This window comes from Acanthochromis polyacanthus, chromosome 12 (assembly GCF_021347895.1).
Source record: "Acanthochromis polyacanthus isolate Apoly-LR-REF ecotype Palm Island chromosome 12, KAUST_Apoly_ChrSc, whole genome shotgun sequence".
Lineage (NCBI taxonomy): Eukaryota > Metazoa > Chordata > Actinopteri > Pomacentridae > Acanthochromis > Acanthochromis polyacanthus.
In genome coordinates, this window is record NC_067124.1 from 856,690 (window position 1) to 884,264 (window position 27,575).

Here is a 27,575-nt window from a genome sequence, read left to right on the forward strand (position 1 = left end):
TTCATTGCACAGGTGAGTTCTTTTATTATTGCATGCCATTTTCTCTATTCACACACACGTAAGGAAAAATGGCGTCTGAAGATGACAATGCATGGTCCAGATCTGAGGTACCTGTCAAGCTTACACTGGCTCCAGGAAAAGAACTGGACAGCAAAACAAGCGAGGAAGAAAGAAAATAGTAGAGAAAAATAAGATATTTAGCTGCTGTATCTGTGTGTCATTCATTAATAAAGGCACACCACCATTTCTAACCAGTTTCACACAATCTATCCTACTAAGTGTCCTCTGACTTCACAAGTCACTGCAACTACTGTATTTCAACTGAGAAATGTGAACTATATTCATGTTTAAAATGCTTTTCACAAATTCTAGCAATGCCAGCATATCACTGCAAATCAGCTGATGCAACCACTAAAACACTGTAGATATGACAGAAGATAAAATGGAACATAGAAACTCTTTGTACTGCCTTGGTAAACAGCTTACTTTGCTTATTAAGTGCAGTTGATGCTCTGCCACAGTTGATATTTGGCACTCTTTCAGAGCTTCCACTGATTCCACACACACACACATAAGCCCTTGTGGTGACGTAGTTTGGACCCATTTTGTGGCTTGAAGATCTCAATATATTTTCATTTCTTTGGCAACTTCAACTTCACATCACTTACAATATTTACTTATGAAAGCGGTTTACTTTTCATGTTATTGTTTTGCTCAGTAATGATATAATTCCACCAAAAAAACTGAAAAATAAAACATGCACCAGTAATCCCAGGCCCAAAACTTCTCTCCAGGACCACATTCAGTTATGGAAAACACTCATTCTCTCACACACAAACAAAATGCTGAGCAGCAATAAAAGAACGTAACACTGTAGAAGGAAGCATCGTTTTGCTTCAGGCTCCACTGGGCTGGATGAGTCTGAGGAACATCTCAACACGGACTGATGGATGTGATGGGGTTCTGAAGGAAGCTGCAGCTGAGACGCTGCCAAAAATACAGAGTGACAACCGGACGCCATGTTCTCACTTTGATGGTATGTGCTGTTAAACATCAGTGTTTGTTCCAGGTTGGGGCTGCCATGGGACCTCTGGAAGACCTCTCCACCACTATTAGCTCATCTGGGTTGTCACGCGCCTTATAATGTAGGAGAAGGTCCTGGATTGCCCTCTCCTCAATCTATAAAGACACAAGAAAAGGAGTTAGAGCCGGGATATTGTGGCCAACAAAACCACATTTCATTTGAGGGTAGAAGAGAAAACGCTGACACTGAAAGCTTGATGGTAATAAGAGTGTTTTACATAATGGCAACCAGAAAGCCACAGTGGGAAATAAAAGTGTTTTGTGAAGGCGCAGACAGAAGTCTGGCATCAGCTGGAGAGGAGCAGAGTGGGCTGTGACAAGGCAGAACTGAAGGCATCTCATTTCTAACAGCACCGAACCGAATGTGATGCTCATTAGATGAAACACTGGTCCAAAAGGAGAAGACAGAAGCAGCAGACGTCTTCGGTTTGTGGTTGGATGCTGCGTATAGGAGCCATACATGCAGCCCTGACAGCAGTGTGAACCACAACGCTAACACACACAGACAGGTTTACCTGGATGAGCGCCAGCGGCTTCTCTCGGCTGCGGATCAGCGCCGCTTCCTGCTGCTTCTCCTCTTCCACGATGGAAGCAAAGGTCACCCGGGAGGAGAGGGGAGGACTGCCCACTGCCCCCAGCACCCAGGGCCTGGGGGGGAGTCGGGGACAAACACAGAGGATGGTATCGGTGACCGAGCTGTGATCGCTAGGTGGACAAAGGTTGAGTCAAGCACTACTGACAAGTCGCTGTGTGTGAATGCCCACAACAGACCTCCTGATGATTACATAACTGGACTGCAGTTAAAACACATCTAGACCGATTTAAGGTACTGTTACATGAGCTAAGAGGCAACGCTACAATTCTTTTTTAATTTAATACAGAGGGTCACAAAGTATTGCTAAATAATTATGTAGGAACAAGCTGGTTTAAAGGTGTCATATTAGCTTCGTTTTTCTTTAGCAAAGTCTCATATGTTCCCAGAATGTGTCTCTTAATTTTAAGCTCAAATTACAACAAAGACAGTTCTTCTCATAATAAGTAGAGTCCTGGTTTTAGTCCTATTCTAAACAAGCTGTTCCAGTGTCTGTAGCCTCCAGGAGATAAACGGTCTCTGCATCTCTTCTGTTCAGTGACTGTCAGAGGGATACAGCACAGTGGGACACACATCTCATGTAAACATCCCAGTTCAATACAACTTTATTTATACAGTTATCAGTTACTTTGTGATGCAGAAAGTCAAATCATCTACAGTTTGCCCCAACTAGAACTAAATATTATTTTCTGCTGCCTTCTCCTGTTGTGTTTATTTCTTTTCATATCAGGTCTGCATCTACATGTAAACATTTTTATAAACACATATGGTTTTAAAATGACTGTAAAAGGACCCTTGTGTGTGTAGTTGGCTGTATAAATAAGTCTTCCTTTACACACACTGAAAATATGCTTCTCTCAAAAAGCAGGCTGTGAAACACCACTTCCTCTGAATATTTATGTTCTTTGGCTCAGAAGGCACATGTTGCTTGTTCCTATTCCATGACTCTGACATGTAAAATACGACATGTCCTACACATGACACGAGCAGGCTGACGAAGGTGTGCTTTAAGTGATTTCTTACTTCACCATTCATTTTCATCAGTTTTTTTAATAGATGTGGCCAAAATCATCCGTAATCACTCATTATGAGGCATGTTAAAGTCACACAGGAAGAGAAGCCTGTTTGTGTGTTCATCAGGCCAACAGGGATGTTCACAAATATGTGTCAGAAACAAAAGCAGTGAAAAAATGCACGACATTCAAACAAAGTGGAAAGGTCCTAAATCTGACTGACTATTATGGAGATCTGGTCCCAGAATGTACACGGCTGCTTCAGCTACTTCCTGAGCTTTGAACTCATCCAAATACAGAGGAGAACCTGAAACCTGCTCCCCGTTCTGTGTGATCCGTTGTGACATGAGGGCTGCCCTTATCAAATCTGATCAACATCACTGAGTGACTCATGCAGCTGTTAAACATCTAGAAGTCTGCAGCATTCAGCGAAGGAAGCGTGATAATCAGATATAAGAAATGCACTTCCGAGAAAGCTCAACTTCCCCTTCAAGACCTGAAATGACTGAAGACCTGCAGATGGTCGTTGTTTTTTTGTATCTCTCACACACAGGGCGACATCCAGCATCATACAAACAGAAAAGACCACTATGAGAAGAGTCGGGAATACTGTGTGTGTACGCCGTGTTTATCCAGCTGTCAGCAGATGTTGTAAAGGTCAGGGTGACTCGGTGTCTGAGGGCAGGTCAACCCAGCTGTACCGGTCATTCAGAGCTGTTCACCTCACTCAGACCAGAGCACCGTGTCCCTCAATCTGTCAAACTAAAGGAGGTCCTGTCACTTCTCCAGCAATAAAATCTACAAGTTCTCAAGTCTGAGTCACAACTTTGTTTGAAAAAATAATTCCTGCCTTCTCGGAACAAACAGTCAACAGAGATAAACTTCCTGTTTTATCTCTTAATCTAAAAACATTGTCAGGTTTCCACGACATTTCAGGTTTTCTGTGGCATCACACCATTAATTAAATGTTATTCAGGCTATTATAATAACATGAACCGGAGGTGAAGTAAGACAATGGAATATAATGCTGCTGAAGAGGTTTATAAACCAAATACCATTTTAATGAGGACACCTCAACAGTGCCCCCATGTGGTGATCAGCAGTAGAGAACATTAGCAGCAACCTGTCAGCTGTGTTTCTGCTTCAGGGTGTTTTTTTTTTACCAGGAGGTGAGGATGTCTGGCTCTTCTATGATTCAATTCTTGACTGAATGCAAATAAACAGGAGCACTGTACTTTGGTTCTTAGTCCAGATCACTTTGTGCCAAACCACTGACACCTAATCTGGTCAATGATCCTCAGTGCTAACCAGCTTTGCATGTTACCTGCCTCTGTGCACCAGAGGAGGGTTTCACCGTGTCACTGAAGTTGAGCGGCACATTTTTGGTTTCAGACAAATATGTTCTAAAACTTGATTTCTGGGCTCCCAAATAGCTCAGCTGACTGAGCCGGTGACCCATAAACAGAGGCTTTAACCTCCGTGCAGGGGTCACGGTTTGAATCCAGCCTGTAGCCTTTTACTGCATGTCATTCCCTCACGTTTCCTGTCCGATATATAATAAAAGCAAATTAAAAACACCCTTCATTTCTGCCATTTGTGACTCACTACAGGATAGGAATCACGGCTCTATCATCCAGCTCTTTGCACCTTCCCCCATCATATTTGAGTACTTTGCTCACCCGGTGGGTCTCTCCGGCTCGCTGCTTTCAGCACATTTGAACGTGACCCTCCTGGCAGCAGGTGTGACGGTGACAGGTGAACCGAGGGCACCTTGACCCCTCTGACTTCCTGCTTGGCCCACTCTGATTAAACGATTCTCCTCCTCCTCCAGCAGAGCCCGAAAGGAACACGATGAGGGAGGAGAGTGGACGGCTGTTGCCCTGCAGGAGCAAAGGAATGACAACGCATGAAATCACAATATAAGAATGGGATGGCTGCCCTTATCTTACTACTGCTCTGTGTAGGTTCTCATTCATCCAGGTCATGTTTATCCAAAGTAGTTTAAATCAATCCACTGGACTTTAAAGTCCAGTGGATTGATTTAAACTACTTTGGATTACTACTGCTTCAAAGCAGACCTAGTGATCTGTTGTTTAAGATAAGGTCTCCACACTCCCTCTCACTGTAAATCTGCAGTTAAAAGCAGGTGCAGTGGATTTAAAAACAACCACTGCTTATTTTAATGCCAGAACTTAAATTCTATTTTCTGTAGAAGGGACCATGATAATGTTTTTGTTTGTATTTTTTAAACAAATATCAAACCAAGGGGCAGGGCAAAGAGATTCTGTGGGTATGCATACATCTGAAGAAAAAAAAACACATAGAAAATGCCCCAAAACAACATTATTGACATAAAGATACTAGTGAAATTACTTCTTGAAAAACAAATTAAGAAAAAAGCAGATATTTTCAGAGTATGAAACCCATTTTCTCCATGAAATCTTCCTGGTGCTAACTTGTAAAATCTATGATCTATGACGTTCTTCAGTTTCTACACCTCTGTCCATTAGTTCAAGTTGTTTTATTGGAGCTACGAGATAATTCATGCAAGGCAGACTGCACAAAAACACAGAAGTCTCTAATGCCTGTCAGTTTTATATTTCCTGGCATACCAGGCCATACCTGTCAGAGTTAGAGGCTCAAAGCCCATTAAAAGGAGAAGAAGATATCAGATGACATTAGTGAGTAGTGGGCAGCTGTGGTTTTCACATTTGGATTCACTCACCAGGCCTTCCCACTGCTTCTGGATGGGGGGATTGCGGGGGTTGCTTTGGACGCTGTAGAATCCACACTGGTCTCCTTGCTGGCCATGGCCAACATCTTCCTCTGTTTCTGGGACAGTTTGGTGGAAACAGGGGAGTGCTTGATGCTGGTGCTGACACTGAGGGTAAGCAGGAAGATATGACGTAATCTTTACTGATATGCACCGTCTGAGTGAAACAAAACACATCCAAAGCATACAAAACAAATCCAGTGCAGACATGTACATCAGTCAGTCACTGGTTTAACGCCATCACTACCTCCTGTTGATGAGACTAGGTGGTCACTATAAATCCTGTTCCCTCGGTTAAATAAATGCAGCACACCCCCCTCACCTTCCAGGGCTTTTAGGAGTTGCTCCAAGAGTCTGTAGAGAGTTGGCTTCCATGTCCATGATGGTTCTCAGGTCCAAAACTGGAGGTGCACGAGCCGGACTGCAGATTGTAAAAACACACTCCCACTTAGTGCGTAGGCTACACAGCTCAATGCTCAGCTGTTATTTATTAACTAGGGATGGAAATATTTCCTCTTCTCTGTGAACCACCTCCTCAAAATGAAGTGGGAGGATATGAGGTTAAAATGCTGAAGACGAGGTGACTTCTAGCAAACTTCAAACCTGTGTTTTTAGGCAAAGGAGAAGAAACTTCAGCAGTCCACCTTACCAGGGAAGCACTTTGGGGATGGTCTGTGGAGCAGAGTTAGGAGGCGTTGGGAGGCCGTTCTTCAGGGAAGTTGGGGTGCTGGGTGGGGTCTTTAGCCTCTGACTGAGAGCCTTCTCATCCTGGAGATTTAAAATAAATATCTTATATTCACTGTCAGTATTTTTCCCAACTAAACCTTCAGTAATCTGTTGCCCACCTTTGCAGGCTTAATCGTACTGAGCTGCATTAAATTTAAACTTCAAGTATGTGTCTGCAAGTAAAAAAAATAAATCTTTTACCCCATTCATTACTTAATTAGCTGACTTCCTATTTAAATATTCTCTGGCATTATCAATGGGTAACTGTCCCCAAACCTTAAGTATACTTTAGTTTATGTGATGGTTTTACAGATAACTATTAGAAGGCATCTTTAAGTAATTCAATGAGTTGTGTGTGGACCAGAGCTACATTATTTCACACCTCTACCTATAAGAAACTAAAGATAAAACATGTACCTCAGCTCTGTCATGGAAGACGGGTGACTGCATGTCTCTAGGACTGCCCACCCCCATGTAGCTGCCTTCTGAGTCCGATGTGAGAAGCTCCTGCAGGGACTCTGTTGAATTAGCTTTGTTGGACTTCACCAGGTTCAGAGACACCACTGAGGACAAAGAGCATGGTAATAAGATTATGACAAGTTACCCAACAACACCCTGATGCCTTAAAAAGGAACTGATGGCTGCAACAGAAAACTGGATTGCTCGTCAGGACATGTGGCCGTGTGCTGAGTGTGACCTGTACTGATGGTATTCAGAGGAAAACATCTTTGAAAACAGCGTGTCCTCTGGAGTGAAAGTTTACCTGCAGCAGGAGGGCTTTGAATGACTTCAGACAGCGTGTAGCCTCCTGAGCTGTCTGAGCGTCTCCTCGGTTTCTTCTTAGCTTTCATCTTGGCCTTTTTTAACAGGATTTCTCTGAGGACAGACAGCGTTGTACAATTACTAGCAGCTTATTATCTGGCTGAGCTGTTTGAAGTTGCCAGCTAGGACTCGCAGGTTGCCTTCTGCTTTTTAACTATAAACCTTTAGTGGTTTCAACACTACATCAGAGGAAGATCCTGTACACTATAATAAATCACTGTATGTCAATAAGTTACTGTTGTAGCTTATAATGAAGAACTTTACTATCCTCGTTCTATCAGCACCGATACTTCAGAATGATGATGCTTCATGAAAACCTGTGGAAGAAGATGTGTGACAGCAGCAAAGTGTGTGTGTGTGTGTGTGTGTGTGTGTGTGTGTGTGTGTGTGTGTGTGCTGCTTCTGCCAGCCATTCATTTCCCTCTCATGAACGCACAATGACAACAACAACAGGCATAACTGCACACTGATGTCCACAAAGATGACATAAAAAGGCCTGATTCTGTTTAGAGAGCCGACAGTCAGGACAACCAAAGCCCATCTGTAAATATGCTTCATCTACACATCCAGCTCAGCTCAGCATTTCACCCACAGACATGCTGACTTGTTCAAAGGATGCAAACGGAGCGACAGGTTGTACGATGCGACACAAAACATCATCATCATCTCCTCAGATATAAGTCAGATGACTGTGATTTATTCTGTCACAAGCAAACTTTTCTCACCACCGGAGTTTGATGAGTCAGACAGGGCAGTGAATTCTGTAGATTGGCTTCATTTTAAGCAAACCTAGCATTCATGCTGCTAATTTACCATAACTTACAAGTTCTAAAAAATCAGGCACTCATGAGTACGTAGATCAGCAGCAGCAGTTATAAATGATCAACTCAGAATAATAGTGGGTGAAACGTGCACTAATCTCTGCCAGGTGTGACAGGAAACACAGTGCTGTACAGTCCTGTTGTTTCATGGCTTCTTTTCACATCCTCCACTGCAAAAACTATTTTCAGTTTCTTTAATTTCTAACTTTGAAAAACAAACTCCTTCAGTTCCAACAACCTCCTGTCCCTTCAGCTCTGCCACTGAGCGTTTCAAGTTTTGGACCGGTCAGTTAGGCAGTGCTGCTGGTACATTTTGTGGTGAATTAGACATTGAAATTATCGTTCTCGCCTCCCAACAAGCAGGTGCTCCACCAAAACACTCCCCCATCATTATCTAAAGGGAACACTGAAGCTGCATCTGTCACTTAGTTCTTCCAAATGTGACTAATTGGTTTAAACAAATACAAACTAGTCAAAGCATTTTTTCCGCTACAGAAGAATGACAATGAAGTGCATGTATGTTTTACAGAATAGTCTGTCTAAGCAGCACTACAGTATCAGTATCTGTACATTTAAGCAGTCACCATCCTCATTCACCAACTGATTCCATAATTCATGCTCATGTACCTGCAAGAGTGATCCAGTTCTGCCTCTGGTTTGGGGCTGAATGCTGAGTCCAGATCTTCATCCACATACATACTGAGGTCTGGTGCATCGGGGTACGGAGTGATTACACGCTTCTGCATTGCTGGGATCTGAAACCAAAATAAAACATTGTTAAAGACAATCCATGTCCCCCTATTGTTAACTTACTGGTGATGCACCGTAACACATCCCATCAGGAAACTGACTCCGTACAAATTAACAATGAAATAAGAGAACGAAGACTGAAGAAAACTTCCAGTTCAATCAGTTCAAGATTTTCACAATTGAAATTTAAGTAATAAAATATTCAAACCCTTATTACATCTGACTTCAGTTCTAAACAGTGTTTCTATGAACCCAAAGCAAAAAAACGTCATTTAGTGTTTTGATTTACCTTCATGCTCAGCTTATATCCCGGTATATTTTCTAGAACCTCCAGTTATGTCAGAAATACACTATATTCAGAGTTAACAAAAGAACAAAAAAAGGACAAGTTTTCAACAAGACTCAGTGTTTCAACTCCAAAGGAGTCACATTTCGCCCTGCAGTGGCAACCACTGATGGAGGAGCTGATTTCTTTTCACTGTGAAATTGTTGAAAGTCAGAGCAAACTGATGAGTCCCAGGAGCCCTTAAACCCTCTCTGCTATGACTAATGTGTTAGATACATTAGGATCTTGACCGCTAAAGAAACCGTTTCAATTGCATGCCATTTTGTTGAAAAAAGAAAAACAGTGAGCAAACACTGAGATCACGGAAAATCTGACGCACACCAGGATGTTTCTCTGGATGGGAGGTGACTCACCATCCTCCTGTAGGCTGCAGAAAGCTCCATGAGCACATCATCACCAAGAATATCCAGAGCTCTGAGGGCAGCACAGCAAAACACAGAAGCAGACAGACACGTGCTGATGAGAACGCATACTTTACTTCTCCTGTTTGTCCTGCTCTGACAGATCTGAATCACCACAGACTTACACACGTGGACAAAATTGTTGGTACCCCTCAGTTAAAGAAGGAAAAACCCACAATTCTCACTGAAATCACTTGAAACTCACAAAAGTAACAATAAATGAAAATTTATTGAAAATTAAATAATCAAAATCAGCCATTACTTTTGAATTGTTGATTAACATAATTATTTAAAAAAACAAACTAATGAAACAGGCCTGGACAAAAATGATGGTACCCATAACTTAATATTTTGTTGCACAACCTTTTGAGGCAATCACTGCAATTAAACCATTTCTGTATTTGTCAATGAGCGTTCTGCAGCTGTCAACAGGTATTTTGGCCCACTCCTCATGAGCAAACAGCTCCAGTTGTCTCAGGTTTGATGGGTGTCTTCTCCAAATGGCATGTTTCAGCTCCTTCCACATATGTTCAATGGGATTCAGATCTGGGCTCATAGAAGGCCACTTTAGAATAGTCCAACGCTTTTCTCTCAGCCATTCTTGGGTGTTTTTGGCTGTGTGTTTTGGATCGTTGTCCTGTTGGAAGACCCATGACCTGCGACTGAGACCAAGCTTTCTGACACTAGGCAGCACATTTCTCTCCAGAATGCCTTGATAGTCTTCAGATTTCATCGTACCTTGCACACTTTCAAGACACCCTGTGCCAGATGCAGCAAAGCAGCCCCAAAACATTACTGAGCCTCCTCCATGTTTCACCGTAGGGACAGTGTTCTTTTCTTCGTATGCTTGGTTTTTGAGTCTATGAACATAGAGTTGATGTGCCTTACCAAAAAGCTCCAGTTTGGTCTCATCTGTCCAAAGGACATTCTCCCAGAAGCTTTGTGGCTTGTCAACATGCATTTTTGCAAATTCCAGTCTGGCTTTTTTATGAATTTTTTTCAGCAGTGGTGTCCTCCTTGGTCGTCTCCCATGAAGTCCACTTTGGCTCAAACAACGACGAATGGTGCGATCTGACACTGATGTACCTTGGCCTTGGAGTTCACCTTTAATTTCTTTGGAGGTTGCTCTGGGCTCTTTGGATACAATTCCAACGATCCGTCTCTTCAATTTGTCATCAATTTTCCTCTTGCGGCCACGTCCAGGGAGGTTGGCTACTGTCCCGTGGGTCTTGAACTTCTGAATAATATGAGCCACTGTTGTCACAGGAACTTCAAGCTGTTTAGAGATGGTCTTATAGCCTTTACCTTTAAGATGTTTGTATATCATTTTTTTTCGGATGTCCTGGGACAATTCTCTCCTTCGCTTTCTGTTGTCCATGTTCAGTGTGGTACACACCTTTTCACCAAACAGCAGGGTGACTACTTGTCTCCCTTTAAATAGGCAGACTGACTGATTATGAGTTTGGAAACACCTGTGATGTCAATTAAATGACACACCTGAGTTAATCATGTCACTCTGGTCAAATAGTTTTCAATCTTTTATAGAGGTACCATCATTTTTGTCCAGGCCTGTTTCATTAGTTTGTTTTTTTAAATAATTATGTTAATCAACAATTCAAAAGTGATGGCTGTTTTTGATTATTTAATTTTCAATAAATTTTTATTTATTGTTACTTTTGTGAGTTTCAAGTGATTTCAGTGAGAATTGTGGGTTTTTCCTTCTTTAACTGAGGGGTACCAACAATTTTGTCCACGTGTGTATTTACTGAACACATACCGCGTACAGAGCAATGTAGGCTTTTAAGGATTTATTTACAGCATTAAAGTCATTATAGCAACGTATTTAAATAGTTCTAAACTGGACTTACACCACCGTTCAAAAGTTTGGGGTCATCCAGATAATTCCATGTTTTCCAGTAAAACTCACACTTTTCTCCATGTGCTAACATAACTGAACAAGGGTTTTCTAATCATCAATGAGCTTTCAGCACCATTAGCTAACACAATGTAGCATTAGAACACAGGAGTGATGGTTGCTGGAAATGTTCCTCTGTACCCCTATGGAGATATTCCATTAAAAATCAGACGTTTACAGATAGAATAGTCATTTACCACATTAACTATGTCTACACTGGATTTATCATTGATTTAATGTGATCTTCATTGAAAAACTGCTTTTCTTTTAAACTAAGGACATTTGTGTGACCCCAGACGTTTGGACGTTTCTGTACGTTACTGTTCTGAACTGCTATGAATCAGCTGTGATCCAAACCGGGTTATTGATTGTGTTTCTCACTTTGACTCCAGCAGGGCAGCCATGTTGAGCACGATGAACTGGAGGCAAGAGAGTTTAAGCTGTTCTGCATTGTACATGGTGGCAAACTCCAGCAGCTCTGCAGCATTCTTCAGAGTCACTGAAACAAAAGGCAAACAGTTTATGAACAAACATCAACAAATGATGCATTTGTGACAGCTCATGTCTGCAGGTCAACGCAGGGCATCACATACCAAACAATATAAACATGAATTAACCATGGCAAGATGGGTTTTTTAGGGGAACATGACAGACCAGAAGACAAGGAGCAACACAAGTTTGGAGGACCCCATCATCATCAACATATTCAGTCTGCTGCTTTAACCCTTTACGCTTCAGCGCGTAGTAGGTGTCCCGCCGGCGGGACGCCTACTAATTTGCATAGGAATTTCAAGAATGTCCGACGGCTGCAAACGCGATTATACAAACACTATACACCGATGGAAAGCTTAGATTCTCATGAATCTGCCGGTATAAACCACTTTCAGATGTGATTACCACAGCGGGTGAGAAAAACACATTTGTCCGACAAAAACGAATATTCATCCATCCGTTCTCTATACACGGCTTCAACGCACACAGCGCGACTCACATTTCCGGGTTCATTATTATACACAGAAAAAATATTCCACAAAAAACGGCCATAATCCAACCTTTTACATCAGATGACACAAGCCAGTAAACTGTTTTGTCCAAAACATGTCCTGAAGTCGGTATAAAATCCCCGAATCGGTCGTTTTAAAGGAAATGCACCTCGCGATGTGCGTCCAATATTCCCCGTATTTTTCGTCATTTTTTTAAATTTAAAAATAGAATATTAGCGATTTTTTGTACTGAAAACGGCTGGAATTGACTGAAGCTTAAAGGGTTAAACCTTCTTCATTATTTTTATACAACAAGAACACAGCATTGTATCCAAGTGATGGGACTAGTAAAAGATGAGGCCAAATAGAAGAAGCAGAGTAGAAATAAGAAACAGAACGTACAGTTCTCTGTGATGACGACCTCACACATCTCCTTCAGTCGTGTGATGAGGAGCTGATCAGCCACAACCAGCACGTTGCAGACAAACTCCACGTTCAGAGACTCTGTGGGGCAAAGAGAAGAGTCTGAAACACTGGAAATGTGGAATAGGTGTTTATAACCAACGATAATCATTAAAAATATGAGGTAAAAACGTGTTGAACTTGAGAAACTACCTTTGATGGTGGGAGCCTCATCTGTGTAAATATACTCCAGAATGACCTGCAGAATCTCTGAGCTGGTCGGCATCTCTAGTGCAGAACAGGATGTGGCCTGCAGGTTTCAGACAATGAAATTATTAGTGTTGGTCTCAAATTGTGCAAGTTTACACCAGGGAATGGCTAAAGACTGCAGCAGCATGAGGTTAAAGCTTGGCGTACCTCAATCCAAGGGTTTCCCAGCATACTGTTGAAGTATTCTGCACAAACGACAGATACAACAGTAAACACACTGCTGCTAATTTAGTTTTACTTTAAATACATTCAGCCACTTTTAAATAAGTTACTTTAGCACATGTGAAGCTCATATTCCACCCCAAAAATGAAGAGTTTAAAACCACAGCCTTAATTTGACAGGAATAACGTTCATGAAATTACTACAGAGGGAGCAAGCATGATTTTTCAACCCAAATATGTTGAATTGTGGGATACATGTTTGGACAAAACAACAAAGGTACAGCTTTTAATGATATGAATGATAACAAACATGCGTACGATGTGTTTCTTTGATGATGGGGGGCTGTCTTACCTAGCCTTGCACAGAGGACACTTTTGTGACAAGGAAACTCTTTCCCATCTTCAGATTTCAAAGTAACATCACAAAGATACGAGCTGCACAGACACACAAATAAAAACACAACATTATAGCAGCGCTCGATTTAGACGGTCGCCAGGTCGCTATCTGTGACGAAAAACGTCGCAAATGGCGACCTGGCGACCGTCTAAATTGAGTGCTGTTGTTTATCATTTTAACTCTTATTAATTGCTGCAACTCATGAAGTTGGCTGGTGTGAGACAACAGGATGCAGAGGATGGGGTCAGATGGAAGCAGATGATTTGCTGTGACGACCCCTGAAGGGAAAAGAAGACTTCTTGCTGCAGCTGTTAATGTACACCTATAAACTTACCATTTCTTCTGGTAGAATTTGGGTTTGTTTCCAGTTTTCTTGAGGATAACATTAATTTTTCCATTTTCATATTTGACACCATCCAGCCTGTAGAGGAACAAAGAAAACACCATTAAAGGAATGACACTGAAGCTGAGCTGCTTTACATCAGAGCACACTGGACCGCTCACCGTGCTGACAGGCCGCTCAGGCCAAGCTTCTTTGCCACGCCCTGTAAGCTTTTCACAGGGTTGGCCCCTCCTTCGTTGGCTCCGGCCTTGTCACCTTTGCCTCCTTTACCCTTCTTGCCAGGCTTGGAGCTCTTGCTCTTGGCTTTGTTGCTATCACCTTTGGTCGCATTGGGAAGGGAACGGTACACCTCTAGGGCTGAGCGACCTCTCAGATCCAAGTCCTGCAGGCTGCTGATAAGCCTCTCCTGCTCTGAATCCTGGCCAAGTAAACGGAGACAGAAGAACACAGCCTTCATGAAATAACCACAGTGAGTCAGAGTTCTTCAGGGTCAGTGAAGATCTATGTTTCATACTCGGGTTGCTGTGAGTATATTCTGCAGGTTTTTGTAGCTAATAACATTGATGCAGCCTTAATGTGGAGCAAAGTTTGGAAAGGGAAGGTTTAAAAAATACTAAATAGAGTAAATAAAGCATAACTCCTTTTTTCTCACCTGGTTTTGTCCTATCACGGCCCCTGACACTCTGGGCCGGGCCCCGTGCACCAGCAGCTCACAGGAGTCTGTGTAGATGAAGTGGAGCACATGTTCCAGCATGTCTGCTGGGATTTTTTCCAAAATAAGTAAATCGCAGCCCACAGCATCTTCGCTCTTCCTCACTTCCTTGTCAAGCTCGTCATCAAGCCCGCAATGCTCGGACATGAACTGCTTCCGGAAGAACTCGGATCTCATGGACAGAATGAACTTGTGAGCCGGGAAGGTGCGCTCCCCAGCCTGAAGCGTCACATCGTGGATGCTGTCCGTTTCGTCCGCCTCATCCAGAAGGCTTCGGAAGTGTTGGGAGAAGGAGGATGGAGAAATGCTGGGAACCTCATACAAGCTGGAGTGCAAGTACATACACAGAGGGAAAACATTAAAACAAAACTAAGAAAATCTACAGAAAACATCGATCAAAAATGACAAATTAAAACTCAAAACAAGAGCAACTGGATTGGAGGCAATGAATCTTTAAAAAGGTGCCTATTTAACGTAGAAAAGACAAACGCAAATGGACCACAGAGCTTTTCAGTAACAGAACCACCATGATAGCAGTTACATTAATGCTGACAGCAGTAACAGCACAAAAAGAAGCAAGAAGCTTCCGAGCTGACTCAGAAAAGCAGTAAACCTTATCAACAGGGAGGAGATCTAAAAATAAAGAACAGACACAACCAGCTGAGATAAATAGTCCACTATTCTGCATTATGCCCACACAGCTACAGTCTGAAACATAAAAGACCCATAAATCCTCATTAGGTCTGAGGGGAGCTAATGCTTCTAAAGTGGAACTGTTCTTCCTTCCTCTCCCATGAGAGCAAAAATCAGCTTTCCCCTCTAGATGGCAGCATTAACGGTTTAGTCTCTTACCTTACTGTGAGTAATAAAAAGCCTGTTTTTATGGCGTTTATGGTGGACACAATAAATTGAAAGCAATGACCCTAGTTATTATTAATAATGACAGAAGCATCATCCTCTACATGGGATTTGTAGCCCCTTTCTGTCCACTCATGGGTGAAGTTTGGATTTCATACTTCCCATATCTTCCTCAAAAAATAGCCTTGAGTTTGTAGATTCATTTCCTTCATTCCCTTCAGTAGTCAGTGTTTTTAGTTCTAACACCCGTTCTCATAGGAAGTATTTCAGTCAACCGTCTCATGTGAGCCTGATGGGACAGACACGCTTAAATTTCAATCCAGACTTCTACACAGGCTGCAAAACAGCTTGGACTTCACATGATTAACTGGTCCAAAAGGTTTTTATTTTTAGGCTTCAATCCTACAAACGTCTTCAAAGTAATCCAGTTTAATACATAGTTTTGTAATAAATGTTACATTTTATGAAGGTTCTAATGTTCTGTTGTTTTAGAGGTGTCAAGTTCATTTCATGATTATGGTACACCGTCTTGTTCAGACAGAAGTGTGGACAAAATAATAGAAACAACCGCCCAGTTTCCTGCAAAAACCACATAGATTATGTAGTACACCTTTAAACCCACTTATGACCTTCATGAAGGCAGAATTTATTGCAGAATTGTTCCACCTGACTGCATTTTGCTTTAGCTCAGACATTTATTGTTCATGTTTCGGGGTGATCTCCTACCTAGTCTTGGGGTCGGCCTGAAGCACTCCAAAGTTCCGTCCTTTAGAGTCCATGGTGATGCTGACGGCTCTGTGGACGTAGGGGAGCTTCTCCAGGCGGATTCGTTCGTACAGTGAGCCTGCATCTGAATGGCCACAAACCTCCACACTAACCTCTGCAGGACCAGAAGAAGAACGTCAGACGAAGGAAGCAATGATGTAGTCATTTCTTTTTTCCTCACAAATTTGCTTTACCGATCCCATTATGTGCTTTGTTCCTCACTATTCCACTATCCTCAGACTTGTGCTGCTGGGATGATTTCACTCTATTTAGTAGAACGTCTTTTGAAAACTTCCATTTTAAAAAGATGCTATACAAAGTTTACTTTATTATTAGTCCATGTTAAACCACAATCCAAAACATTTTCCATGTTAGTGATTCAACACAGCGAGTTCCTAAACACTTTACCTTTCTTCTCCCCGTACTTCTTATATTCTCCGGCCCACACGCCACTGAAGCCCTCCCCGTCCTGAGTCACAAACATCATGCTGTTCTTGCTGAGAGCGATGTCCGACATGAAAACCTGACGTGCATACGCCCACCGGCACTGCCTCACCGAGCTGCCAGAGGAACGCCAGCAGAACACCTGAGAGAGACAGGAAATATTTAAGGAAAGTCTTAGTCACCATTTTATCTATAGTACAGCATACAGGCAGGACTGATTGGGATTGTATAACTGTCTAGTGAGCAGCATAGGTTCGATAACAATAGAACAAGTAAAGTGATGGTAAAAATGACAGTCGGATCCATCTGTCCATGGGGCAGCATTTAGAAACCCAGACAGACGTGAACTCCCCCTTTACTGGTCTGTAACTGATTTAAATTAAACTATTATGCTCACTTTCTCCACGCTAAGTGCTTAAAGACTTTCTAACGATGCACTTACCCTCCCAGCTTCATCCAACGCCAAAATGACAACCTTTTCCCCTCCTCCATCGTTTAAGAACTGTGGATCTACTCGGTGGTCCAGACTGCCCCCACTGACCAGGACCTTCTTAATGTTAAGTTGCCTGAAAGACAAAACAGAGGTCAATAATTAGAAAAAAAGGCATAAGTTCCTTCCATTAAAAGCATAAAATTCAATGACTGAAGTGCTTGCTAGAGAATGTACACCACTGTCCAAAGGTTTGGGCTCATCCAGACAACTCCATGTTTTCCAGTAAAACTCCCACTTTTATCCATGTGCTAACATAACTGAACAAGGGTTTTCTAACCATCAATGAGCCTTTCAGCACCATTAGCTAACACAATGTAGCATTAGAACACAGGAAATGTTCCTCTGTACCCCTATGGAGATATTCCATTAAAAATCAGCTGTTTACAGCTACAATAGTCATTTACCACATTAACAATGTCTACACTGGATTTATCATTCATTTAATGTTATCTTCATTGAAAAAAAAAATGCTTTTCTTCCAAACGAAGACATTTCTAAGTGATCCCAAATTATTGAAAGTTAGTGTTTGATTAAACATCACCTCTGACTTCCTGATTACCTGAATTCAGTTAATCTAAGGTGGCTGTTGTTGTTAGACATGCAGCAATAAGTTAGAACAGAATAGAATCACTTTATTCATCCCCGAAGGGAAATTCAGTATGTATAAGTTCTGGAATCAGAGAAAAGATAAGACAACTCTTTGTGGTTTAGTGGGTGATTTACTGATTAGAACACAGAGTGACATGGAGCAGACGGTTGCTTAAAGAGACGACAGATCAATCAGATCTATGACCATGGAGGGAACACAGAGGACATGCCCCTAGTATGTGCTTGTAGGTAACGGTCTGTATTATAATATAATCTCAGTGCCCTGCCGTGTCTCAGCACCGTGTGTGTGTGTGTGTGTGTGTGTGTGTGTGTGTGTGTGTGTATATATATCTGGAAGCGGGATACTGTCGGTTATATTATGCTTTTATTCTCTCTGTTGTTGTATTCTTTTATTTTGTGAAGCACTTTGTGTTGCATTTTAAATGGATGAAAGGTGCTATATAAATAAAGTTTGATTGATTGATTGATCAGGTGTTTGATGGAAGCCAGCAGTCAAACCGCTACTCTTAAACGTGAAAATAGCCAATCTTCATTAACCTGTATTTTTAGTCATTTTACCAAACTGTGTTCTGTTCATAAAACAACTATTTTATCCACAGCACAACAGCTTGGTAAGATCTGCTGATTTTGCAGATGACAATGACATCATTCATGTGACTGCATTAAAACACTGTTTATGACAGAAACCGTCTCCCTCCTTCCATCCTGCTCTGTGTCTCTAATTAAAACACAAAAATAATTCTGCTGTATACTTTTAAGAAATAAAACACATTGGTAAAGGTATTTACAACCAATTTTCTTATTTGAGAAACACAAGTCGCTTGCTTTTAAATGATGGATGACAGTCGCTTTTACTGACTAACAGTAATCATTATCACTGTTCCTGAATAACAACATGGAAACCAGGAAAAAAAAAAAAACTAAGAGTGAATGCTTCTTAAACTGTCAACAGTAAATGAGATTGACCCTCAGACAAACCTAATTCAAACTTGAATTTCTTACAGAATTTACAAACCAAATAACTCCCTGGACCATGTGTGACAGCTTGTGACGCTATTTGTCAGTTAAAATGGCTATAAATAATATTTAACAACAAAAACGTACTAAATGGCACAGTGGCAAAGGGACAAACACTGTTTTTGTTCACTTTTCTGCCCCCAGCACCAAATACAGACAGACAGTCCTACGAACAGCAACTGAATGCTGCATAGTGGAGAGAACCAACAACAGCAGTAAAATAAAATACAAAATCTATGATTCATGTGTACCTTAGTGCTGGGCTCAAGCCACAGTTACCATGAATGCATGTATATTTACAGTTCTACAATGCAGGATGTGAAATGAATGTTCAATAATGTGCTGATTTATTCACCTTGAAGCCATTTTCTTGCATTGGTAGTCAGCTAGCAGGTAAACATCGCCCTTCTCAGTCACAACCACTGTTGCTCCATCACTAGCTGCTGCCATGGCGATGGTAACATCCTTGTGGTGCAGCGCTGATACCTGCCGAGGAGCTGTCACACATTTTTCCCCATTAGGATCCAGCAAGTAACCTGAAGATCGAGACACAGAGGAACACAAAACATACTGTTCATTAACATTTAAGGGTGTCCATTTACCGGGAGTTTTGTGTTGGCATTTTATTTAAAAAGAACAAATAAACACAATCACATAATAGCCTTTTGTGTCATCCACCTGTGACATGATGGAGGGGCTTCCCTCCTCACCAAATGTCTCTCCTACAGAAGTAAATTCAAATGTGTACCATTCTACCACTGCAACTACATCATTACTCATGGCTGCATGCTAAAAATAGCTGTGAAATGTTTTACTTTGTACTCTGGCAAGGGTACACTTTCATGTGGATTTCATTTTAATCTGACTCACACTGTCTCAGCCACATTACACTTCCGTTCAAAAGTTTGGGCTCATCCAGATAATTCCATGTTTTCCATGAAAACTCCCACTTCTATCCATGTGCTAACATAACTGTACAAGGGTTTTCTGACCATCAATGAGCCTTTCAGCACCATTAGCTAACACAATGTAGCATTAGAACACAGGAGTGATGGTTGCTGGAAATGTTCCTCTGTACCCCTATGGAGATATTCCATTAAAAATCAGCTGTTTACAGCTACAATAGTCATTTAGCACATTAACTATGTCTGCACTGGATTTATCATTCATTTAATGTTATCTTCATTGAAAAAATAAGGACATTTCTAAGTGACATTAACCCTTTGAACAGTAGTGTATGTGTGTGAGAAGCAGCAGTTTTCCCTCTTGCTGGCTTCAGTGTTGAGATTTACCCAGCTGGCCTCCATTGAGTCCCATTGTATAGACAGCCTCCCTGGTCCACAGCACTGTGTGAAACCTCCCTGCTGCAACTCCAATCACTGTCCTGCCTTTCAGCATCTTGGAGAACACCTGCATACAAAGCATTTTACAGACGAGAGAGGCATAGTGTAAAAAAAGAATCCCATCAAAAAGAATCACACATTTTATTACAGCACTCCTTTATATAATATCATTTCCTACAGCAGCAGTGACAAATTGATTTGGGACAAACACTCGCTTCTTATATACACAGCAGGTTAGCGACACTCTCCACGACTCCCCCTGCTACCTCCTACCTGTTTAGGGACGTGTGCGGAGGCAGGAGGTGGAACAAGGCCCAGCTGGTGGAAGGTGTTGAGGCCAAAAGTATAAACATAGCCCTCCTCTGTCAGCACCACCGTGTGGTCCTTAGCTGCTGCCACCTGGGAGCAGTGGTGGGACATCAGGCCCTCCACCATTCGAGGAACCTGGTAGGAGGAATGAGAAGGAAAAAATAAGGGAAAAAAACATTTTGAAAAAGCAAGTTGAGCATACAGAAATGTTAATGGACTTTTCCAAGGTCATTGCTCAATATTTCAAAGCAGCTCTTTGGGTTTAACCACAGTGGTTCCTCTATATTTAATACCAACAGTGTCCCATGTGTATTCCTTCTTCATAGTGCTGTACTGTTTATCACATTACACCACAAGTTCCACCACTCAAATGACACAATCTCAGTGTCAAAGAGGCTTCAAGCACAATAGTGAGCTACAGTTAAAGTGCAAAACTACTGTTGAGTAGTGAAACTCAGCACTATCTTCAGATACAGCTCAACACTGTCTGTATCTGTACATGAGAACATGTGAGACATTGTGCAAGTAGCATGTTAATCAGACCAGACGTGATATATAATGCGAGTTAAATTAAATGGGTTAGGGTTAGCGCGTGCAAACATGCAGCAAATCCTGGTTTTTAAACAAATTTCTAACAAACATGAACTACTGAGGCAATGCCACAACTTTTTCTGTTTGACACAATGCATCCCAGTCAACCCCCACGTGACGCCCTAAAAACCGATTAGAAACACTTTCTATGTTTAAGATTCCAATAATGAATGCTTATTTCATTCATTTTCATTCCAAAAGAATAATTGTTTCCCCAAGAAAAATATATTTTTGTCAGAGAGGAGACACTTTAGATACTGGCTCTAAAGGATTCATCTCCAAGGATCAGCAATTCTCTGAGCTTAACCACACAAAACCAAAAAAGACAAAGAAGGGTGAAAAGAAATATATATTCTGTGCTCGTGGAATTGTGGTCAGGGAGGAGACTTAATCTTTATCAGTTGTAGACAACACGACTAGCCTGAAACTGATTACTAAAAGAATCTTTAAAGTCACAGCACCCATGCAAACAGCCTAAACTTAAGATTTCAAGTGAAATATCATTCAAACTCATGAGCGTGTTGGTTGGTCCAACACCAGTCCTCAGTGTTTGTCACAGAGGATGCTACTACAGATATTTATGTTCAAGTCACTACGATCTGCACCCACACACATAAAAGAAATTTTAAAAAAAGAAAGATCAACTCTTCTGCAATATTTCAAAAATATGGGATACTTTGTTAAAATCATACCAACAGCCAAACAAATCTCACCATATAAGTGTGTTCATCTCCATGGCCAAGCCTGCCTCCCTGTCCATGTCCACAGGTAAACACCTGGCCTTTCTGAGTCAGGAACACTGAGTGGAACTTGCACAGGACCACCTACAGGGAAAACAAATATTAAATACAAACATACTACATAATTGTGACTTTGTCTTGTTGCTTTTATTTTTATTTTAATATCCTACACCTCCCATATGTTCTATTGCTGGGAAATACTGAGGACCGGGGTTGTGCAGATTAAAGCTCTTGTCATTATAATTTTGACCTCATAGCAGAGGCTGTAATGCATCTCTTTCCATGTCCCTCAGCCAAACCCTCTTGTAGTGATAGTAAAACACTGTGCCAATAAAAGGCCAGGGCACAAGTGGAAAAGCAAACATCATTACTAATACATTGCTCCCCTCAAGCCTTCAATAGAGCGCTGGGATGTTTCCTGAAGTATCACATTGATGTGGACATTCACACACATGCATACACACTAGTGTAGCTCATTTAATTAAAAACATGTCATTGTGGAATTAATATTTAACCTCTGGCACCTGCTGGATTGGGTTAGCAAGACAAAGACTACGCTTAGTGCCACTGGGTCATTGTGTGGTCATGAAATAAGATCCAGCTGTCCTCTGCTGGCTTTATGAAATTACTCTGCATGACAAGTGTGCAGGTGCAGGTCAGGAAAAAAACACCTCACACAAAAAGTTTCTTCTGTAAACACCAATAATGACACCGACCATGGTATTTGTTAACAAATGAGTCATTCCATCTCATTTCAACAAATCTGAGGAAATTTTGTTGCATGACCTCCTCTGATCATCTCCAAACTTTTTTTTTAACTATCCCAACATAAGAATAGATTACTTGCAAAGTTTTAACATCATATGATTGCTATTTGCTAAGTTATAAAATATTTAAATCCCTATTTTTCCACTCGGAAATTGATATGTTAGGTAGAAAGGCTTGATTTAGGAAGATAATACTGGGAACTGACTGATGATATAGACTTACAAGTGATCTGAAGGGTTCAAACACCTTAACAATAGAGCAGGAAAAAAAATTTGGAATGAATATACCCATTTCTCTGTGGTACAGGGCAATTTAAAAATTTGGCGAAAATGGCATTTTTCAAGAATTTAGGCATTTTTTTCACAAATTTTAATAAGTAACAAGGTTCATATGTTATAAAAATCTCAAAGTACCTTAAAAGTTCTCTCTAACCTAAAAATATCCAAGAGCTAGCTAGTCTCCTTAGACCTCAAAACGATGCCTATTTATGAAACAGACTGAAAAACACCATACATATATTGGCACAGAAACCAATGTGGGACATGGAGTAGAAACATGAAACTTTGTCTGTATAACAATAAACATCCGAATAATTGATATCTGAAGTATCAACATTGTTTCTTGAATCCTTCATGGCCAATTTAACCAAGAAATGCACTATGTTTTATAGGCGTTTTTTTTAGGAATTCTAACTAATATATTGCAGTTAAAATGAGTTATATTGCCTTAGGTCCCATGTAAAACATGTAATTTGTCCCCAACTTATCACACCACTATTTCTGTCCTTTGAACTGCTTGAATTTCTCTGAAATCAGGCCATCATCTGCACCAGATATGTGGTACTGTCCACCACGGCGTGTTGAAGGAGCAGTGATTGGACAGAGGATGTGGGCTGTAGGCACCCACACTACGTCATCCTTTCTAGGCCATGTGAACTTCTTGCTGGGACCTTTTGGGTGCATGAATTTCACTTGCAAATCTTCAAATTCAGCTGATAAGTCAAATACGATACCGAGGCTGTCCTGAGAATGCAGTCTGGGAGTGATGCCATTTCTTCTTATTCAGTTACTGTATGAAAGAAAAAACAATGTCTATATAATAATTAACTTCAGATATGCCCTTTGTAACTTATACTACGATGCTGATGCTTCAGATTCATCTTTCATCTTTAGTTGGTCATGTAAATGGTTCCTAAAAACAAAAACGAGGATCAAAATGTATAGTAAATTGATTCAGCAGTTGCTCATCTTTGGCACAAGAAACAAATATGAAAGTAAGTTCACACATACTTCACACATACTAGTTCCTCCAAAAAAAATTTGAACCGCGTACCATGTATCCCACATGCACTTTTTAATGCCTAAAGTTAGGCTATTTTGGGTCTACACCTGAGTTCAACAGCCTATAAATCAATAAATAAGCTTTATTTTAATGTTTTAAAACTTTTACCTTATGCAACTTTCATTAGTAAAGAAGAAAATTCATTCTTTCAATGTCTTTTCACAAGAATAAGTCCTAAAATAGAGGCATGAAAAACCCAAAATAAAGTCGCCCATGAAATAATAAGGATATTTTGGGAAATTCCACAGTCCAGTATTTTTTTATTTTCATTCATTTCTATACTTTTCTCACCAGAAGGGTACAAGTTTTGGAAGGGGAAAAAATTCTGACCATGTAAAAGGAGTATAAATTGCTTTTTTTAGTAGTTTAAAACCCTAAAATCATAGGCGAGGATTAAGTTTGGACTGACTATGGGTATTAGATTAGATCATTACTGCTTATACTGTATGTTTATAACCATAATACTTTGCATTTGTTCATAAAATTATCCAAATAAAGCCCAAAAAATTTTTTGGGAGGATCTGAGAAAGTGGTGCAACAAGCATTTGTTGAATTGACATGGAATGACTCAAATACGCAAACCACACACAAAGTGAAATCCTAAGAAAAATGACAACACGTCGAACATTCGGTATTACTTAACCCACTATAAATGGAACCCGGTGTGTACACCCACCACTGGGGGTAGTTGCACTGGTGCCAGGAGCTATATTAATCACACTAAGAGCGTCCACATGACAACTGCAAGGAACTGTAGCCCGGCTGGTGGAGTCTAGCAGCTGACCAGTTTCACCAAGTCACAAATTAATATGAAGACAGTCCCAGCTGACACACTGACAACGCCCTGTATTAAACTCAAATACCACTTGTGACAGTCTTCAGGAGCAATGATTTACCACAGCATTCGGAATAATATCATGTGCTATGCCTGCATGATTAGCTTAATTTACCATGAGCACTCTCACAGATTACTATCATTTCCATGGCTGTGGATTTATTGTATGAGCCAGTTGAAGCAGATCCTACAGGAAAAACATTTCTACATATGCTGATGTCCCCTCAGGACAACATTGTGCAACACAGGGCTCTGGGGAAAGGAGTGTTTTGCTGGTTTGACCCAAGTGACGTGCTTTATCTGGAGTACACATGCACATTTGTATTTTATCTTTTTTTATTTGACGTAACGCATGTTGGCACCGAGTTGACGTAGGAGGCCACTAATGGTGTGAGAGAAATGTGAGTGAGGTTTTCAGGGTGGGGAATCCCTGTGCTGTAGGAAAACACTTTCCCTCTCCCTTGAGAGGTTGGGCACAACAACAGCATGTTGTTAGCCTACCTGCTTGATGTAAACTCCAGTCCTGGCAAACACATCCACAAGCTCAGGGTGCTGCCGGCTCTCCTGATTGCCATGGCCGAGGCTGAAATTAGTATTGTTTCCCCATGTGTATACTTCATTTGGGTCTGTGGTGAAGAAGAAAACATGGTTTTATGTAAAGCCACAACATTTCTATCTGAAGCTTCACTTAAGCGGTCTTTACCAGGAGGAAATATTATTCAGCCACACTGTGTAGTCTATTAGTCTTTCAGAAATTCTGCATATAAATAACAGTAAAACCATAAAGCACAATGACAAGACAGACAGACACACCATAAAATCACAGGGGCACGTAAACCCAATGCCCATACAAGTGTGAAATATGTCCCAGTTGTGACAGAAGAAGTCATGATGACACTCATCGTAAAAAGAAAACTAAAGTAATATAAGTTGCATCATCAGCTGTCAGCTTTTCTTACCAGTGTTTTTGAAAGCAACATGTGCTGGTCGGTCCTTCATTGTCAGGTCCAGAACAGACAGACCCTCTTTGTCTTGAGTAGAGAGAAGTGCCCCATGCTGAAACCAAAACCAATTCAAATACAGCTCAAAGTCTTTCAGAAATGAGGCTGTACTCTCCTCACAAACAATCTGTATGTTCTAAATAATACCAATAAACAGCACATTAGTTAATAATGAGCCACCATCAACACAGACCTTCACCAGTGATATGAGACAGTGGATCTGTCCGTAGAAGGCGCTGCGGTGTAGAGCGGTCCAGCCGGACTCCTTATCCTTCAGCGTCAGGTCAGCACTCTTACTGTCCAGCAACCATTCGAGCAGGGCTTTCTTTCCCAGTGAGGCGGCAAGGTGCAGGGCTGTGCGACCAAAGGCATCCCGCAAGGTGGCTGCGTTGTGGCAGTGTGAAGTCAAGAATGCCCGGAGCTGGCCCTCGGAGCCACCAGTTAGTGCTGCTACCACCTGGTCTGCATGCTGCTGTGACCGGCATTTTGGAGTGCAGTCCAGCGGTACCAGACTCATCCTGACTTCCACCAAATCTTCCCTGTGCACCCTCCTCCCTTTCGTATTACAAAGTCCTTCTGACAGCCCACCACCCACAATTGCAAACAAACTCAAAAACAATGTGATAAACTAGAAACACCACGTATTAAAACAGAGACGTTCTCCCAAGGAAAGAAAAAAAAAAAACTATCGACAAAAGGTCGAAATGGTTTGGAGCGCTAGAATTGTGCTTGTGTTGAGGTTCCACCGCACCCTAGCGACCCCAGAGCCTCTGCGTGACTTTTTCAGTCCACCATTTCAACCAATAATCGAACACAAACTAAGGTGCTTGCAGCATAAGCTGGCATCAAAAATTCAATAAATACAAGGTTTTGCAACGTATTTTATACAAAATTGTACATTTGAATGTTTGCAAAAATAGTTTTTCATTTAATTATTTACAAAAGGCAACAATTTCAACAACCCTCTGACCTTGTCTAGCAGTCCAACCACCAAACTTGAGGGGAAAGGCTCCCTTTCCCCCCAAAATCCTCACTTCCTTTTTCAAAACTCCATAATTGTAGAGTGCACCTGTGGACAAAAATGTAAAACATCAGTGATAACCAACAGCCTGCAGTCACAGTTTACTTACATGCAAACCTCTATGTGCTGATAATAAGGAGAAAAGCTGCAAATGTAAAGGCCAGAAGAAGTGTGGCCTAATTACAGACTTGGTTAGCTTAGATCAGCTGTTCTGACAGGTTTAATGGCCAACGAACTATCTGACATTAATAAGGGAGGTGTAATGATGACAACACATCGGGATTATGTAACAGGCTAAGTTAGCCGAATAGCCTCTTACAGTTACCACCACACTTCATCAAAGAACTTACATGTTCAAAGCCATATGAACATTTTCTTTTATGGGAGAAGAATAACAGATTTTCTTATTTTCCTTATTGTTTATGTAACTTGCTGCAGCAGCAAGCTATACACAGGCACAAGCTAACGCTAGCTGCTACATCTAGTATTAGCTCAAATTGCCCAGATAATACAACGTTACACATAAGCCACATTATAATTCTCTATGCATTCTAACATGTGGAGGCGAACCAGACGTGCGATGTGGATAAAAGCACTAATAAACGTAGGTTCTGCAGTTTGCCCAGTGTGGTTACTTAACGTTTGGCGGATAACACTACTTTGACAGCTAGCTTAACTGACACATCATCTAATGCTAACGTTAGCGAGCTGAAGGTAATGTAATGTGGAGTTTCTCCTTACCTTCCGCTAGATAAAGAAAGAAGTGGACATGGAGAAGGTAGCATCAACGACGGATATCCACTGTGTCATCACTACAACCCACAAACGCAAACACTTTTCTTAGTTGTGCCAATTCTTGGCAGGACTGAAACCCTAAAACCCTGCAGTTAGGTAAAAACCCTCGTTAAGGTCGAGACTTCTGATTGGTC

At 41.2% G+C, this 27,575-nt stretch overlaps 1 protein-coding gene across 1 annotated transcript; it reads right to left on the bottom strand.

Moving 5' to 3' along the window:
* On the bottom strand, window positions 1–27,575 carry ibtk (inhibitor of Bruton agammaglobulinemia tyrosine kinase). The gene is made up of 29 exons (XM_022205005.2): window positions 27,388–27,575; window positions 25,819–26,694; window positions 25,584–25,680; window positions 25,126–25,250; window positions 21,654–21,764; window positions 20,314–20,484; window positions 19,990–20,107; window positions 19,053–19,233; window positions 17,021–17,144; window positions 16,543–16,720; window positions 16,096–16,249; window positions 14,452–14,836; window positions 13,961–14,217; window positions 13,791–13,877; window positions 13,412–13,494; window positions 13,045–13,082; window positions 12,841–12,937; window positions 12,628–12,729; window positions 11,624–11,741; window positions 9,280–9,340; window positions 8,458–8,585; window positions 6,951–7,063; window positions 6,605–6,750; window positions 6,111–6,229; window positions 5,784–5,882; window positions 5,414–5,569; window positions 4,368–4,568; window positions 1,599–1,731; window positions 1–1,179 (listed from the first exon to the last, which is right to left on the bottom strand). The coding sequence occupies exons 2-29, from the start codon at window positions 26,140–26,142 to the stop codon at window positions 1,054–1,056; spliced, it is 4,032 nt and encodes a 1,343-aa protein (XP_022060697.2). The 5' UTR covers window positions 26,143–26,694; window positions 27,388–27,575; the 3' UTR covers window positions 1–1,053.